This window comes from Pantherophis guttatus, chromosome 5 (genome assembly GCF_059756535.1).
Source record: "Pantherophis guttatus breed Tessera chromosome 5, ASM5975653v1, whole genome shotgun sequence".
NCBI lineage: Eukaryota > Metazoa > Chordata > Lepidosauria > Squamata > Colubridae > Pantherophis > Pantherophis guttatus.
In genome coordinates this window covers 128662810-128681910 of record NC_142067.1, presented here as the reverse complement: position 1 = coordinate 128681910, position 19101 = coordinate 128662810, and the positions used below count along the sequence as shown (strand labels likewise).

General features: G+C 45.4%; 1 protein-coding gene across 2 annotated transcripts in view; it reads left to right on the top strand.

Annotated features, from left to right (window-relative positions):
* VWA8 (von Willebrand factor A domain containing 8) overlaps window positions 1-19101 on the top strand; it is a 115843-nt gene that overhangs the window by 84671 nt on the left and 12071 nt on the right. For both annotated transcript variants that reach the window (XM_060686507.2, XM_087895582.1), the window contains exons 34-40: window positions 4122-4276; window positions 5447-5648; window positions 8585-8666; window positions 9913-10117; window positions 12897-13005; window positions 13899-14055; window positions 16391-16499. In XM_060686507.2, the coding sequence (XP_060542490.2) occupies window positions 4122-4276; window positions 5447-5648; window positions 8585-8666; window positions 9913-10117; window positions 12897-13005; window positions 13899-14055; window positions 16391-16499 (1019 nt within the window). The remainder of the gene's footprint in view (window positions 1-4121; window positions 4277-5446; window positions 5649-8584; window positions 8667-9912; window positions 10118-12896; window positions 13006-13898; window positions 14056-16390; window positions 16500-19101) is intronic.

Below are 19101 nucleotides of genomic sequence, written 5' to 3'. Positions count from 1 at the left end.
AAAATTATTATTATTTTGCTCTTAATTTTGCCAGGAGCAACAAAGCCATCTGATCAAACAGGCATCAAAAAGTGACCTTTTTTTTTAATTATTATTATTATTATTATTATTATTATTATTACTATTATTATTATTATTATTATTATTATTATTATTATTATTATTATTATATTTATTATATTTATTTATTTTTTTAAAGAGAGAAATGCTATCAGATGCTTTGAAAAACGAACGGCTGGTACATACCTTGCTAAATCAAAAGTCCAGAAAAACGATGTGCATAATGAGAAATATTGTAAATGCACTGCCCCTTTTTGGATAGACGGAAGAGAAGCTATTCCTCCTTTTAATTATATTTTCTCTCCAGCCGAAGAAGGCGATTGTGGAGTGCCTTGTTTGCTTAATCACAACATCGCACACGGAGAGGAATATCCACTCCAAACCTCTCTCTCTCGAGAGAGAGAGAGAGAGAGATTGGGAGACAGGAGGGCCAATTTAAAAAATGAAAGAGCCGAAGCTGATCTCCACTCTCAAAATCTGTTCCCGGAGATGTCAAAATAACTCCTTCCATACGGGTTTGTTCCTGAACCGTAAATAACCCATCAACCCACCATTTGCTTCAATTTATGCCTTCGATAAAGACATACGGGTAGTTCTTGACTTACAACCGTTCGTTTAGTGACCGTTCGAAGTTACACCGGCCCTGAAAGAAGTGACTTGCGACCATATTTCACACTTATGACCGTGGTCGACATCCCCATGGTCATATGATTAAAATTCAGCCACTTGGCAACTGACTCAAATTTATGACGGTTGCAAGGGGTTAGGTGATCCCCTTTTGTGGCCTTCTGACACGCCAAGTGAGATTCGCTGAAGAACCACGTTACTGACTTAACAACGGACTTATTCTGACTTATGACCCTTTTTCGCACATGTGACCATTACAGCATCTCCACAATCGCGAGATTTAGATTCGGACGCTGGACAACTGATTCTCATTTAGGATGATCGTGGCATCCCGGGGTCACACAATCCTTTTTTGCGCCCTTCTGACAAGCAAAGCCAAAGCGGGGGGGGGGCAGATTCGCTTAACCGACTTAATGACGGCAACGATTCACTCAACGAATGAAATGTAGTTATTTTGCTGCTCTTATTGCATCATCAGATAATCGCCCGGCCGCCCTCTTTAGGGTGACCCGCTCCCTGCTCCACCAGGAAGCGCGGGAGGACCCCTTGGAGGGTAGAGCCGAGGATTTTGTTCAGTATCTGTATGACGAAATCACTCAGATTCGGGAAGATTTGGACTCCGACTGGGTAGTCTCAGGGGGAGAGACAGGGGCAGGTCTTGAGAATGTTATCTGGGATGAGTTTGATCCTGTGACCCCTGAGGACGTGGACAGGATTCTGGGTAGACTGAACGCGACCACTTGTTTATTGGACCCGTGTCCTTCCTGGTTAGTACTGGCTTCCCGGGAAGTGACACGAGGCTGGCTCCAGGGGATTATAAACGCTTCGCTGAGTGAGGGTGACTTTCCCGCCGCCTTGAAAGAGGCGGTGGTGAGGCCTCTCCTCAAGAAGCCTTCCCTGGACCCAGCAATGTTGGTAAATTATCGTCCGGTCTCCAATCTTCGCTTTGTTGCAAAGGTTGTTGAGAGTGTGGTCGCGCAACAGCTCCCCCAGCACCTGGATGAAACGACGTATCTGGATCCGTTCCAGTCGGGCTTCAGGCCCGGGTACAGCACGGAAACGGCATTGGTCGCGTTGGTTGATGATCTCTGGAGGGCTCGGGACAGGGGGTGCTCCTCTGTCCTGGTCCTGTTAGATCTCTCAGCGGCTTTTGATACCATCGACCATGGTATCATGCTGCACCGGTTGGAAGAGTTGGGGGTGGGAGGCACTGTGTTGCGGTGGTTCTCCTCCTTTCTCTCTGACCGGTCGCAGTCTGTGTTGACGGGGACAGAGGTCGACCCCGAGGCCCCTCATATGTGGGGTGCCGCAAGGGTCGGTCCTCTCGCCTCTCCTGTTCAACATTTATGTGAAGCCGCTGGGTGAGATCATCCGTGGTTTCGGGGTGGAGTACCATCAGTACGCTGACGACACCCAGCTGTACATCTCCACCCCGGATCACCCCAACGATGCCCTTGAAGTGATGTCCCGGTGCCTGGAGGCCGTACGGATCTGGATGGGGAGGAACAGGCTCAGGCTCAACCCATCCAAGACTGAGTGGCTGTGGTTTCCGACGTCCCGATATAGTCAGTTGACGCCATCACTGACTATTGGGGGCGAATCATTGGCCCCCACAGAGAGGGCTCGCAACTTGGGCGTCCTCCTGGACTCACGGCTGTCTTTAGAAGAGCACTTGACGGCCGTGACCGGGAGGATTTTTCATCAGGTTCGCCTGATTCGCCAGTTGCGTCCCTTTCTGGATCGGGACTCTTTATGCACGGTCACTCATGCCCTTGTCACCTCCCGCCTGGACTATTGCAACGCTCTCTACATGGGGCTCCCCTTGAGGAGCACCCGGAGGCTCCAACTGGCGCAGAGTGCGGCCGCGCGGGTGGTAATGGGAGCGACATGGCATTCCCATGTAACACCTCTCCTGCGCGAGCTGCACTGGCTCCCGGTGGTCTTCCGGGTGCGCTTCAAGGTTTTGGTTACCACCTTTAAAGCGCTCCATGGCTTAGGACCCGGGTACTTGCGGGACCGCCTACTACCACCAATAGCCTCCCACCGGCCGGTACGCTCCCATAGAGAGGGGCTCCTCCGGGTGCCGTCAGCCAAACAATGCCGACTGGCGGCCCCCAGGCGGAGAGCCTTCTCTGTGGGGGCACCTACTATCTGGAACGAGCTCCCCCCAGAGATACGGAGGATCCCGGATCTGCGCACCTTCCGCCGCGCCTTAAAGACCTTACTATTTCACCAGGCCGGCCTGGCCTAATTTTCCCCCTCTTTTATAAAAGATTTTTAAAATTTTAAATATTTTTTAGTATTTATATATTCAATTTTAAATTGGTTTTAAAAGTTTGGGGTTTTAAATTTGTCGGGGCCAAAATTATTTAATTTGATTTTATTCTATTTTTTAAATTTTGTATTGTATGTGTTTTTATTGTTTGGCTGTGCACCGCCCTGAGTCCTTCGGGAGTAGGGCGGTATAGAAATCTAATAAATGAATAAATAAATAAATAAACGAATGTGGCGACAGAGTTCGGAAAATGGGGCAAGACTCACTTAACCAATTTTCCAACTAGCAACATAAATTTTGGCCTCAGTGGTGGTCGTAAGATGAGGACCACCTGTATGTTGAGCGCCGCTGTGGCGCAGTGGTTAGAATGCAGTACTGCTGGCTACTTCTGCTGACTGCCGGCTGCCTGCAATTTTGGCAGATCGAATCTCACCAGGCTCAAGGTTGACTTGGCCTTCTGAGGTTGGTAAAATGAGAACCCAAATTGTTGGGGGCAAGAGGCTGACTCTGTAAAGCCCACTTAGAGAGGGCTGTAAAAGCACTGTGAAGCGGTATAGAAGTCTAAGTGCTATTGCTATTCCTTCCTTCCTTCCTTCCTTCCTTCCTTCCTTCCTTGCATGGTGGCATAGTGGTTAGAATGCAGTATTGCAGGCTAACTCTGCCCACAGCCAGCAGTTCAATACATAAGTCTAAGTGCTAGTGCTATTTTCCTTCTTTCCTTCCCTTTCCTTCCTTCCTTCCTTCCTTCCTTCCTTCCTTCCTTCCTTCCTTCCTTCCTTCCTTCCTTGATGGCATAGCGGTTAGAATGCAGAATTGCAGGCTAACTCTGCCCACAGCCAGCAGTTCGATACGTAAGTCTAAGTGCTATTGCTATTTTCCTTCTTTCCTCCCTCCCTCCCTTCCTTCCATGGTGCAAGGTGGGTAGAATGCAATATTGTAGGCAGACTCTGCCCAGTGTCAGCAGTTCGATCCTCACCGGCTCAAAATTGACTCAGTCCTTCCTTTCGAGATCGGTCAAACGAGGACCCAGATTGTTGGGGTCAAGAGGATGGCTCTGTAAGTTGCTTAGAGAAGGCTGGAAAGCACTGTGAAGCGGTCTGTACGTCTAAGGGCTCTTGTTGTGTTGTGTTGTGTTGATTTGCTTTGCTCTTGTGCCCAGGGGTGGACACCTACGTGCCTCAGGCGATTTCTCGAGATCCACTCTCTTCCGAGAACTTAAGCCGAGCTGTTGAGCAGAAAATCAGTGCCCCCAACCGAATGTTCTCCGGCCAGGAAGATTATGCAACGGTGGTGGTCGGATTCCCAGATCTCATGGTAGGAATTTTTTTTTTCCCCTTGATTCGCATTTTTGAAAGTTCAGAATCCTTGATTGTGGGCTCACCGAGCTTTACCCCAAAACGGGGGACATTTTGAAGGTCCATATGGTGCCTGCCCTGGGATGCGTCCTTTAGGCAGATTACGACATCTGGAGAAGTTGTACTGCATCCTGCAATCTATTTCAATTAAAAATCCTGGAGAAATTTGTTTGTGAATTGCAGGAAATTAAATTATTTATTTATGTATTATTTATTTATTAATGAGATTTATATGCAGCCCTATCTCCAGCCAGACTCAGGGCGGCTCACAACAGTAACAGCTATTAACATTTGATCCGTTTTAAAATGGCCTTCCTTCCTTCCTTCCTTCCTTCCTTCCTTCCTTCCTTCCTTCCTCTTCCTTCCTTCCTTCCGTCTTCCCTCCCCTCTCCCTCCCTCCATTCATTCATTCATTCCCTCTCTCATTTATTCCTCTTTCTTTCCTTCCTTCCTTTCATACCTACTCCCTCCCTTCCTTCCTTCCTTCCTTCCATACCTACTCCCTTCCTTCCTTCCTTCCTTCCTTCCTTCTTTCCTTCCTTCCTTCCGTCTTCCGTCCCCCCTCCCTCCCTCCCTCCATTCATTCATTCATTCCCTCTCTCATTTATTCCTTTTTCTTTCCTTCCTTCCTTCCATACCTACTCCCTTCCTTCCTTCCTTCCTTCCTTCCATACCTACTCCCTTCCTTCCTTCCGTCTTCCGTCCCCCCTCCCTCCCTCCATTTATTCATTCCCTCTCTCATTCATTCCTCTTTCTTTCCTTCCTTCCCTACCTACTCCCTTCCTTCCTTCCTTCCGTCTTTCCTCCCCCTCCCTCCCTCCCTCCATTCATTCATTCCCTCTCTCATCCATTCCTCTTTCTTTCCTTCCTTCCCTACCTACTCCCTTCCTTCCTTCCTTCTGTCTTCACTTCCCTCCCTCCCTCCCTCCATTCCTTCCTTCTCTTGCTTCCTTTCATTCCTTCCCAACCTACTCCCTTCCTTCCTTCCGTCTTCACTTCCCTCCCTCCCTCCCTCCCTTCCCTCTGTCTTTCTAGAGTCCGAAGTGTTTTTTTTTTTAAATTAAGATTTCATTGTCTTTTAATGGGACAGCTGTCATTTAACCCCCAATGTTCACGTTGTGTACCACAGTCGCCCAACGAAGTCTTCAGCTGCAAGAGAGGCTCCCCGCTGAGCAGCCGACAATTTTCACCTGCTGACCCACTGTATTACGGGAGAAGTAGCAAAGGGGGCACGGCGAAACACACCAATTGTGTCACCCTGACCGCCGCTAACCAAGTGGTGAGACTCTTAGCCCCTGGAGACGTGCCTCTGAAGGAACTCTACCCTAAAGGTAACACAACTTCTTCTTCTTTTTATCTCTATATATCCTGCCTTCCTCACCTCTCATGAGCTCCTGAGGGCAGGGCAGGAAGCGATGGGTGGAAACTAACAAAGGAGAGAAGCAACTTAGAACTAAGGAGAAATTTCCTGACAGTGAGAACAATTCACCAGTGGAACAACTTCTCTCCAGTAGTTGTGAATGCTCCAACACTGGAAGTTTTTAAGAAGAGATTGGACAGCCATTTGTCTGAAGTAGTGTAGGGTTTCCTGCCTGAGCAGGGGGTTGGACTAGAAGACCTCCAAGGTCCCTTCCAACTCTTATTCTGTATTCTGTATATGATGAACGGTTGCAGAAACTGGGTCTGTCTAGTTTAATGAAAAGAAGGACCGGGGGAGACACGATAGCAGTCTTCTAGTATCTCAGGGGCTGCCACAAAGAAGAGGGAGTCAAGCTATTCTCCAAAGCACCTGAAGGCAGGACAAGAAGCAATGGGTGGAAACTAATCAAGGAGAGAAGCAACCTGGAACTAAGGAGAAATTTCCTGACAGTGAGAACAATTCACCAGTGGAACAACTTGCCACAAGAAGTTGTGAATGCTCCAACACAGGAAGTTTTTAAGAAGAGGTTGGATAACCATTTGTCTGAAGTGGTCTAGGGTTTCCTGCCTGAGCAGGGGGTTGGACTAGAAGACCTCCAAGGTCCCTTCCAACTCTGCTATTCTATTCTATTTTATTCTGTTCTGTTCTATTCTATTCTATTCTATTCTATTCTATTCTATTCTATTCTATTCTATTCTATTCTATTCTATTCTATTCTATTCTATTCATCCAAACAGTAATAATAACATGACCTCTTCCTGAAACTTTTTCCACCCCATTTACAGGTAATCCTGGATTTACGACCGTTCGAAGTTAACAACGGCAGCGGAAAAAGAGACTCGTGACCGTTTTTCACACTTACGACCGTTGCGGCAACCCCACAGTCACATGATCAAAATTCAGGTGCTTGGCAACTGACTCGTATTTATGACCGTCGCAGCATCCCCCGGGGTCACTCAATCCCCTTTGGTGACCTTATAGATTACACATATGAACTTTTTTTAAAAAAAAGAGTTAACAGGTTATAGACAGCAGCAAATTTTTTACCCGGCTTTGTTGACGCCGTATTCTGTGTTCCCAAATCTTTCTTTATCTAAATGCTGTCGCGCTTTAGTATTTCAAACACGGGTCTGTTAACCCAGATGCTTAAAAGACGAGACATTTGCCTATTGCAGTTTCCATTTGCAGAGTAATTAAGGATTAGAGGCCTCCGTGGTAGCGCAGGGAGAAATCCGATGTTCAGAGCCATTGAAACACAATGTGCTTTTTATAATCTCCTGTGCCGTAAAAGAGCTGGGCTGAACTGAAGCTGGAAAACAGATCCTTGAACTCAAGTTATCTCAACGTGTCTCTCTACAGCTGTTAAAAATGCTCATTAAATAGGAGGGGGTCCTTGGTTGCTCTCTGAGCTTGCTTGTTTTCTGGCAGACGTCTCCTGACCCAACTGGTTAACATCATCAGTGCTAGAAGGGTGTGGGATTTGCAGAGAAGGAGAAAGTGGGGGGGGAGGAGGAGGAGGAAGACTGTGGGGTCCTTGGCTTGCTTGTTTTCTTGCAGATGTTTCATGACCCAACTAGCTAACATCATCAGTTGTACCGGTAGTAAGGAGTGCACCCCACAGTCCTCTTCTTTTTCTCCTCCTTCTCCTCTTTGCAAACACCACTCTCTCTAGCACTGGTGATGTTACCTAGTTGGGTCATAAAACGTCTCAAAAAAACAAGCTCAGAGAGCACCCAGGACCCCACATTCTCCTCCTCCCTCCTCCTCCTCCTCTTTGCAAACCCCACTCCCTCCTAGCACTGATAATGTTACCTAGTTGGGTCATGAAACGTCTGTAAGAAAACCAGCACCAAGGACCCTACAGTGCTCTCCTTCTCCAGATGATTATTAAATAAACCCCTGCCTTATTTCCTTACCTTAAATATCTTACTGCGGAAATAATTTGAGCTTTCAGCTAGTCCTCGACTGAGGACCACAATTGGGACGAAAATTTATGTTGCTAAGTGGGACAGTTGTTAAGTGAATTTTGCCTCATTTTATGACCTTTCTTGCCACGGTTGTTAACCGTTGTTAATTCAGTAACAGGGCTGTTAAGTGAATCCGGCTTGCCCCATTGACTTTGCTTGTGAGAAGGTCACAAAATGGGAACATATAACCCCAGGACACGACAACCATCATAAGTACATGCCAGTTGCCAAGCATTCTGAATTTTGCTCATGTGACCGTGGGAATACCACAACGGTCGTAAGTGTGAACACCGGTCATAAACTTTTTTCAGTGCCGTTGTATCTTTGAACGGTCACTAAATGGACTATTGTAAGTCAAGGACTATGTGTTTATGTATGTCAGCATTCAACTGAATAAATACCTGCCTTATTTCCTTACCGTATATAGTTTACTGCAGGAATAATTTGAGTTATGCCTATAATTTCCAGGACCTCACCTGATGAAATTTATTACATGATAGAGATCAGTGGTGAAATCCAATTTTTTTTTTTACTACCGGTTCTGTGGGTGTGGCTTGGTGGGCATGGCAGGGGAAGGATATTGCAAAATCCCCATTCCCACCCCATCTCTGGGGCCAGCCAGAGGTGGTATTTGCCGGTTCTCCGAATTGCTCAAAATTTCCGCTACCGGTTCTCCAGAACCTGTCCGAACTACTGAATTTCACCCCTGATAGAGATGGTGATTTATTTATTTATTTATTTATTATATTTCTATACCGCCTTTCTCCCGTAGGACTCAAGGCGGTGTACAGTCAAGAAAAATATAGACACACAAACATCATATTTCTTGGGGGTAATTAATTCGGTTTATAAAAATCTGTCCACACCTTTCTGTTTGCAGATGTTACGCCTCCCCAAACGTCTGGGTACTTGGAAATTACCGATCTTACAACGAAGAAGCTTAAATACATACCTATTCCCAGGTAATTGTACTTCCTTATATAAAACGGCTCGTATCCACGGTAGCTGTGGCAGGATCTACAGAAAAATATATTGTTTTTGATATCTATGGAGATTGGCAACTGGACTTTCTTGGTTTTTTTCCTTGAAGACATTTCGCTTCTCATCCAAGAAGCATCTTCAGTTCCTCTTCTTCAGAATGGAAGAAGCTGCTTGGATGAGAAGCAAAACATTTTCAAAGGAATATCTGTGGAGATTCTCAGTCCTCCAGGCCATGGTTGTCCCAAAAGTGCTTTCCTTTCAAGAGATAACTGGACTTCTTTGGTTTTTCCTTGAAGACGTTTTGCTTTTCATCCGAGAAGCTTCCTCAGTTCTGACTGAAGGGTGGAGGATTTATACTCCTTGCAGACAGCTGGTCATTTGAAAGACACAGGCCACTCTTTTGAAGACCACATTTTGGTCAGAGAGGATGGTTGATTTGAAAGAGGGGTCAAAGAGGCCATCTAAGTCAAAATTGAACAGCCCTCCCTCAACAGAGGGGGAGGGACACCACACTACCCATCTCCTGTCCACAACATGGTTGTCAGCGTTCCAAATTATGTTCTCCTCCAGCGCTGACATGAATGAAATGAATGAAAGAGGGAGAAGCTTTGCTTTAATGCTGAGATGAACTTTTACCTAGTTCCCTGCTTTTAGTAGATAGTGTTACCTGGGTGACAGAGGGAGGGGGGAAATTCCTGTGAAAAGAAAGTGCTTGGGACGAAGAGATGGATCTGCACGATGGCCAATGAGACATTGGGGTTGAAGAACGGAAAGGGAGGGGTTTGGAAGGAGGGGCCAGTTTTGGCTGCACAAGAGTTCAGGGATGTCGTTCTCCTATTCTTAAATAAAAAAAAGATTCATTAGAGACCTTGCGTTTGAGAATGAAGTTTATTTAAGATAGCAACGAAACCTGACAATGGTCCTTTCAGCAGTTCCAAGAAGGCTTCACATCCATTTGCATCACTCAGGTGACCCTGAGGACATGGATAGACCTCCAAGTGGCCTCAACAACTCTCAGAGAGAGCACTAATGACCAGATGACTGCAAGGAGTATAAATCCTTCCATTCTCCACCATTCAGCCAGAACTGAAGGAAGCTTCTCGGATGAGAAGCGAAACGTCTTCAAAGAAAAAGAAAAAAAACAGAAAGTCCAGTTGCCTCTTAAAACAAAAAGGAAAAGCACTTTCGGGATATTGTTTTTGATAGTAAATTTCTTTTGGTTTTCAGATCCAGGAATCTCTCTCCATACACATCCTGGCTGGCGACGATTTCTGACACGGATGCATTGTTGGCTTCCCTGGGGAAAAACGGAGTGGCGACGGTGGACATGGGGGGGAACGTCAGGCTGTGGGAAACCAGTCTAGCAAGTCTGGAAAAATCCCTGCAGGAATGGAGGACCATGATTGGACAAGAAGATGGCAGGCCTGTTCAGGTGAGAGGGAGGATTGCGAATACAGGTAATCCTGGACTTTACGACTGCTTCTTTTTCACTCCAAATTACACTTCGCTCTATTTTTCGCTTTAAACTGTTGCAGAAAGTCCTTGCCTTGTGACCGCTATCAAACTCAAAATTATAAGTTGCTAAGTGAGACATTCGTTAAGTGGGTATTTCGTCCCGTTTTACGATTTTTCATGCCCCGTTCGTTAACTGAATCACTGCAGTTCTTTAAAATTAGTAACACGGTTGTTAAGCGAATCTGGTTTTCCCCCATGGACTTTGCTCGTCGGAAGGGGATCACGGAACCTCAGGACACTGCAACCGAGAGTGAGGAGGAGAAAGAGGAGGAAAGAAGAAGAGGAGAAGGAGGAGAAAAGAGAAGAGGAGGAGAGGGAGGAGGAGAGGGAGAAGACAGGAAGGAGGAAAAGGAGAAGAAAAGGACGAGAAGGAGAGAAGGAGGAGAGGGAAAAGAAGGGGGAGGAGGAAGAGAGGGAGAAGGAAAAGAGAGGAGGAGAGGAAGAAGAAGAGAGGAAGGAGGAAGAGGAGAAGAAAAGGAGAGGAGAGGAAAAGGAGAAAGAAGGAGGAAAGAGGAAGAGGAAAAGAGAAGGAAAGGAGAAGGAGGAGAGGAAGAGGAGGAGAGGGAAAGGAGAAAGAAGGAGAAGAAGGAGAGAGGAAGGAGGAAGAGGAGAAGAAGAAAAGGATGAGGAGGGGAGGAGGAGAGGGAAAAGGAGAAGGAAAAGAAGAGAGGAGAGGAAGGAGGAAGGGGAGAAGAAGAGAAGAAAAGGAGAGTCGGTTGTCAAGCATCTGAATAATAAATCACGTAATTGTGGCAAAGGTCGTAACTCTGAGAAACGGTCGTAAGTCACTGTTTTCAGCACCGTTGTAACTTTGAACAGTCACTAAATGAACTGTCGTAAGTCGAGGACTCCCTGTAGAGCTGGTCCTTGACTTACGACCGTTCCTTCAGTGACCGTTTGAAGATACAAGGTCACTGAAAAAAGTTATTTGTGACCGTTTATTTTCAGACTTACAGACGGTCGCAAGAGTCCCGGGGTCACGTGATCCGCCTTTTGCGACCTTCAGACAAGCAAAGTCCACGGAGATGCCAGATGCGCTTAACAACCATGCTACTAACTTTACAGTTGCAGCGATTCGCTTAACAACCGGAGCAAGGAAGTTTGTAAACTGGGGGGAAAACTCACTTAACAACTGCCTTGGTTAGCAACGGAAGTTTCACTCTCAGTTATGATTGTGAGTCATAATCATACTGACTTTATTAGAGACTCCTAGGTTGTGAGAAAAAAAAAAAACCCAAATTTTCTAGTCGCCTCTCATATTTCATAGTTGGTCTGTTCCATCCTTTGATTTCGGTAATCGAGAAACATTAGCGCCATCTGCTGGTCAAAAAGTAGTACCTTAGAAACTTAGCAACATGTATTTTGGGCTCCATTGTGGCCATAAGTCGAGGACTACCTGCAAATAAAATTGAATAGTTCAAAATAATAAACCAAGAAGTTGAAAAAGAGAACAGAAACAAACAAACAAACCAATTCAAAGGGCAGATTCGATGGAAAGCTGGGCTTTTTTCCGCCATCTTCTTTTCTTCTTCCACATCAACAACAACCCTGTGAGGTTAAGAGAGAGAGAAGAGATAGATAGATAGATAGATAGATAGATAGATAGATAGATAGATAGATAGATAGATAGATAGATACTCTGTCAAGATTGTTCCACATCGGTCTCATAAATAATAATTCCTTCTTCAGAGGAATTATTGAGTCTGTCATCTGCACCTCCATAACTGTCTGGTTTGGTTCTGCAACCCAACAAGACGGACACGGACTTCAGAGGATCATTAGAACTGCAGAAAAAACAATGGCTGCCAACCTGCCTTCCATGGAGGACCTGTATACTGCAGGAGTCAAAAAGAAGGCTGGGAAAATATCTACAGACCCCTCGCATCCTGGACATAAACTGTTTCAACTTCTACCTTCAAAACGACGCTATAGAGCACTGCACACCAGAATAACTAGACACAAGGACAGTTTTTTCCCAAACACCATCACTCTGCTAAATCAATAATTCCCTTAACACTGTCAAACTATTTACTAAATCTGCACTACTATTAATCTTTTCGTCGTTCCCACAACCCATCTCCTTCCACTTATGACTGTATGACTGTAATTTTATTGCTTGTATCATTTGTACCCTTTGACTATCCTTAAGTGTTGTACCTTATGATTCTTGACGAATGTATTTTTTCTTTTATGTACACTGAAAGCATATGCACCAAAGACAAATTCCTTGTGTGTCCAAACACACTTGGCCAATAAAGAATTCTATTCTATTCTATTCTATTCTATTCTATTCTATTCTATTCTATTCTATTCTATTCTATTCTATTCTATTCCATTCCATTCCATTCCATTCCATTCCATTCCATTCCATGTTTTCTTTTCTATTCTATTCCATTCCATTCCATTCCATTCCATTCCATTCCATGTTTTCTATTCTATTCTATTCTATTCCATTCCATTCCATTCCATTCCATGTTTTCTATTCTATTCTATTCTATTCTATTCTCTTCTCTTCTATTCTATTCCATTCCATTCCATTCCATTCCATTCCATGTTTTCTATTCTATTCTATTCTATTCTATTCTATTCTATTCTATTCCATTCCATTCCATTCCATTCCATTCTATTCTAAATGTGGCAAGATGGATTCCCCTTCTCAATTCTCGTGTTCTTCACATGTTGTACTCCTTCAACAGATAACCATCCAGAGAGACAGTGGTTTGGACGTCAGCTCCCCTAAACATGGGAAGATAGACTCAGACAACGCCCCCCATGTCGGAGGAAACACCTGGGCTGGTGGGACAGGTACCAAATCATCTTTCGCTCCTGTGCACGTAGTTTCACCTTAATTTTTTGTGTGTAAAAGACAATTGGGTATGGGGGTACTTGGTGCGCTCTGGTGGTTTTCTTGCAGACGTTTCATTACCAAACTAGGTAACTTCATCAGTGCTAGAAGGGAGTGGGGTTTACCCAACTGGGAAATATCATCAGTGCTTCACTGATAATGTTACCTAGCTGGGTAATGAAACGTCTGCAAGAAAGCTCAGAGGGCACCAAGGACCCCTCATTTCAACCCTGAGCTACAAAATATTGTCTTCTGTTGGTACAGGTAGTCCTCAACTTAACGGCCACAACGGAGCCCAAAATTTCTGTTGCTAAGGGAGACATTTGTTAAGTGGGTTTTGCCCCTTTCTACAATCTTTCTTTCCAGAGTTGTTAAGTGAATCTGGTTTCCCCGTTGACTTTGCCTGTCAGAAGGTCACAGAAGGGGATCACGAGACCGTCATAAATAAGAGTCAGTTGCCAGTCATCTGAATTTTGATCCCGTGACTGGGGGGGGGGGGATGCTGCACTGTTCCTGTGAAAAATGGCCATGTCATTTTTTTTCAGGGCCACTGTGATTTCGACTTGTCACTAAATGAATTGTTGTAAGTCGAGGACTACCTATAACAATTCAATATAGCAAAGTCTCTTGAAAATTAATTCTCCGTTAGTTTCCTTGTTATGAAAGCATTAAGGTTCCCAGACCTTAATCCAGATGGCCACCAGATGGCAACCAAGCCATGCAGAAAAATTTCAGCCTTTTTGCTGCCACCTAGTGTTCGTTCAGAATTTGCAGCCCTTGCATAGCATGCAAATGAAATCATCAAGCGGCTATCCATTCCTGGTCAAAAATGTTCTTTGGAATTCTTTTCCAGGTGGGAGAGACACCGCAGGCTTGGGGGGCAAAGGGGGTCCCTATAGACTGGACGCCGGTCACCAGGTGTACCAGATATCTCAAGCTGAGAAAGACGCCGTACCTGAAGAGGTGAAGAGAGCCGCCAGAGAGATGGGCGAAAAGGCCTTTAAGCAGAGGTGAGCCTCCGTGGTTCTGTATTTAGCATGTGCTTGCCTCCCCTTCGTTTAGTGCGGATGCTATCACATGCTCCAGGGGCTTCCTTCCTTCCTTCCTTTGTTCCCTCCTTCCCTCCCTCCCTTATTTATATCTGTCTATCCATTTGTCTGTCTGTCTGTCTGTCTATCTATCTGTCATCTATCTTCCATCTCTCTTCTATCGATCTATCACTCTCTCTCTCTATCTATCTATCTATCTCTATCTATCTATCTATCATCTATCTATATCCATCTGTCATCTCTTATCTGTCATCTCTCTATCGATCTCTCTACCATCTATTTCTCTCTCTCTCTCTCTCTCTCTCTCCTATCTATCTGTCTGTCTGTCTGTCTGTCTGTCTGTCTGTCTGTCTGTCTGTCTATCTCTATCTATCTATCTATCTATCATCTATTTATCTATCTACCTATCTAGCTATCTATCCATCATCTATCTCCATCTGTCATCTTTTATCTATCTTCCATCTCTTCTCTCTCTACCATCTGTCTGTTTGTCTATCTATATCTATCTATCTATATCTATCTATCTATCTATCTATCTATCTATCTATCTATCTATCTAATCTGTCATCTTTCATCTATCTATATGGCACCTTTATTGTTTTTACAAATAACTCAAGGCCAATAACTATGTATCTATCCATCATATGTCTCTACCTGTCAGTCAGTCTGACGGTCTGTCTGTCTGTCCATCTATCTATCATCTGCCTGTCTCCCACCTTTATTGTTTTTACAAATAAGGCCAATAACTCTATGTATCTATCTTATCATATGTGTCTGACTGTCTGTCTACCGGTATCGTATCGTCTGTGTCCCACCTATATTGTTTTTACAAACAACCCAAGGCGGCCCACATCCCCCAACACACCTTCCTCTTCCTCTTTTTCCCGGAACAACCACCCACCCTCTGAGGCTGTGGGTTGGGCTGGGAGTCAGCGACCGGCCCAAGATTCCCCACCCCCACCCCCACTGGTTTCATAGCTAAGGTGGGACTTGATCTCCCGGTCTCCTGCTTTCTATCCCGGTGCCTTAACCACTGGACCAAACTGGCTCCCTTCCCTTCGGAGGTGAGGCTTGGTTGCGTTCCTACCGCAACCTGATCGATGCGCGCAGCGGAATGCGGCCATGTGCAAGACATTAAGGGCAAAGGCTGTGAGTCACAACAAGCAGCGGAATCAGCGCGCCTGGCCTCCTGAAGCTCCCTGTAAGGGGACACCAGTGAGGCCCACCTTCTGGCCCTTACTGGGAGGGCTCCCTAATTCGATTACTGCGATAGCGGAGGAAGAATGAGTTCCAGTTGTGAGGACAGAGGCCCAGGACAGGTTGCTATTGGGGGGGGGTATTCCTCCCCCCATCGGACCCTGATTTCTGCAAAGAATAACAAGGAGGAAACCCACTTATCCTGGAGACTAAAACAGATGAAGAACGGTTGCATTTTCGCCTTCTCAATTCTCCTGTTTATTTACTTACTTTTTTGGTGTATTTACCTACTTTTGAATAGAATAGAGTAGAGTAGAGTAGAGTAGAGTAGAGTAGAGTAGAGTAGAGTAGAGTAGAGTAGAGTAGAGTAGAATAGAATAGAATAGAATAGAATAGAATAGAATAGAATAGAATAGAATAGAATAGAATAGAATAGAATAACAGAGTTGGAAGGGACCTTGGAGGTCTTCTAGTCCAACCCCCTGCTTAGGCAGGATAACCTACACCATTTCAGACAATTGGTTGTCCAACCTCTTCTTAAAAACTTCCAGTGTTGGACCACTCACAACTTCTGGTTAATTGTTCTCACTGTCAGGAAATTTCTCCTTAGTTCTAGGTTGCTTCTCTCCTTCCACCAGTTGCCCCCGGTTCGGACCAGTTCGCAAGAACCGGTAGTAAAACCGGCGGGAGGATGTCGTCATCGGCGATCTGCGTCGGCAATCTAATGGGTGACATTAGACCCTGGATAAGCTTCACCTTCTCTGGACCTTCTCTGGTCCCAGCACCACCTCCCCCTTTAGAGACCCATGCATTGCAAGCAGTCCTCGACTTACAACAGTTCCCTTAGTGACCGTTCAAAGTTACAACAGCACTGAAACAAGGGATTGTATTATGACCGTTTTCCACATTTACGACCGTTGCACCATCCCCACGGTGACGTGATTTATATCCAGACCAGTGGTGAAATCTAAAATTTGTTACTCCCGGTTCTGTGGGCATGGCTGGGAGCTGAAGTCCACCCATCTTCAAGCTTCCAAGGTTGAGAAATACTGATATAAAAGAACCAGTTTTCACTCACTTCCATATTGTTTTGCTTCAGATTAAAAGAGATCCAGATGAGTGAATACGATGCGTCAACCTACGAAAGATTTTCTGGAGCTGTTCGGAGACAGGTGCAGTCCCTCCGGATTATTCTGGACAACTTACAGGTAATAATTTTGATAACGGATCCCTGGTTTGTTTGTTTGTTTTTTCCTCTTCTCCTGTCCTCCATCCTTTGCCTAGGCAACCTGCCTTAACTGTGCTTTAAGAAATCATTTTACCAAGAGCCTTGGTGGAGCAGCGGACTAAAGCGCTGTTAAGTAGCACCAGCTGCCTGCAATTACTGCGAGTTCAAATCTCACCAGGCTCAAGGTTGACTCAGCCTTCCATCCTTTTGAGGTAGGTAAAATGAGGACCCGGATTGTGGGGGCAATAAGCTGACTTTGTATAAAAAAGAACACCGTTTGTGGGGGGCCTGAAAGCCCTACTAAGCAGGTATATACAAAAGTATGAAAGCTATTGCTTAACGCATTGTAAGCCGCCCTGAGTCTCCAGAGAAGGGCGGCACATAAATTGAACCAATAAAATAAATAAATAAATCTTCGTATTCTCAGCAAGAGAATTTTTTTCACTAAAACCAGAATGCTGTCGAGATCCGTCGGAGTGCTTAATCGACAATCTCCTTGGGGGAGGTTCCGCTTGAAATTTTCCAGCGATGGTCGCCTAACTAAATGGGGTTTGTTATATCCACTATCTCACGATAACAATGCGGTGGAGAACAGCTGACAAATAGATAAATGAATCTCATTAATATTGGTTTTAAAGCTGTTGTGAGGATTACAGGCTGAACACCAGACTCCGAGTAAGTTGTCTGCTAATCAAGAAAATATTTGTAGTTTAGGGGTCCTTGGTGGTCTTTGTGCTTGGTTACCCAAGTAGGGAACATCATCAGTGCTAGAAGGGAGGAGGAGGAGGAGGAGGAGGAGGAGGATTGTGGGGTCCTTGGCACTCTCTGAGATTGAATGTTTGCTGATAGACATTTCATTACCCAAACTAGGTTGCATCATCAGTGCGAAAAGGGAGTTGGATTTTCAGAGAGGAGGAGGAGGAGGAAGTGATGGTGGCAGTCCTTGATGCTCTCTGAGCTTGCTTTTTTTTTTTTTTGCAGACGTTTTATTACCCAACTAGGGAACATCATCAGTTATAGAAGGGAGGAGGAGGAGACAAGAAAAGTCGTAGAATGAGACAAAAGTCACTTAACACTTACAAACATATATTTTGGGTCCTCAATTATGGTTGTAAGTGTAACTGAGTTGGAAGGGACCTTGGAGGTCTTCTAGTCCAACCCCCTGCTCAGGCAGGAAACCCTACACCGCTTCAGACAAATGGTTATCTAACATCTTCTTTAAAACTTCCAGTGTTGGAGCATCACAACTTCTGGAGGCAACTGATTAATTGTTCTAACTGTCAGGAAATCTGTCCTTAGTTCTAGGTTGCTTCTCTCCTTGATTAGTCTCCATCCATTGCTTCTTGTCCTGCCTTCAGGTGCTTTGGAGAACAGCTTGACTCCCTCTTCTTTGGGGCAGCCCCTCAGATATTGGAAGGCTGCTATCATGTCCCCCCTAATCCTTCTCTTCATTAAACTAGACATACCCAGTTCCTGCAACTGGAGGCAATCTGTTTTTTGCCTCCAGTCCTCCACCCACGATAAGGATCAATATTCCCTTCTCTGACTTCTCTTCTCAGTTCCAGGAACTTGTTACCTGCTCTGTTTTACTCTCTGAGCAAAACACTCGGGAGTCCTTAATATTCAAACTTCTTCCTCTCACCTGCACAGTGGACCCCCTCCCCTCTTCTTGGAGGCAGCCCCTCAAATATTGGAAGACTGCTGTCTTAGCCCTCCTCTCCCTTAAACTAGACAGCCCTTAAACTGGACACTTCATTAAACTTGACTGTTGCCAGGCCGAGCCTGCTACATCCGGAGCTCGTCCGTTGTGAGTCCATCACAAACCTTCGCAGCATTATCAGCAAAGGACGTACATCCGTCCTTCCTCCCGACTAACAAAGGGCTGTTTAGAGTTCAAGGGGAAAGTGGCTTCCTGGGCTTGCATTGTCTTCCTAGGAAGTGTGCGACAAGACCATTCCCTGCTGCCCATAACGCAAAGACAATGAAGAGGCTAGCTTTTGACCTAAACCATTGTTTATTTGATGTCTGGCCTGGGGGAAGGAGAGGTCGGGATCCCTACCTCTTTCCTATCCAACCGTGGCTGAGACCGTGTTGTATCTGCTGTGTTGCTGCGTCTTGCAGAAGTTCCCAGGTTTCAACTTAGGTCTTCAAAGAAAACCAAAGAGCAGAACGAAACGTGGAAGGCATGTCCTACTGGCTTTCCGATGCACTCATTGTGATCTGTGTGTGTGTGTGTGTGTGTGTGTGTGTGTGTGTGTGTGTGTGTGTGTTTGTGGATGGGTGTGGGTGTGGGTGTATTGTTCCATCCCTGTCGTGAGGGGCAGAGCTGAGGCCTGGTTAGGACAAAGTCTGGGAGACAATGGAGGACAGGAATCCTGGCCACCAAACGAGAAGAGAGGACTCCTTGGAGAAGACTCTGAAGTTGAGAAAGATGGAAGGCCAAAGGAGAAGGGGACGGCAGAGGATGAGATGGTTAGATAGGGTCATCAACGCAATGGGCAAACTCCAGGAGACAATGGAGGACAGGGAATCCTGTCCTCCACTGGCCACCAAACAAGAAGAGAGGTCTCCTTAGAGAAGAC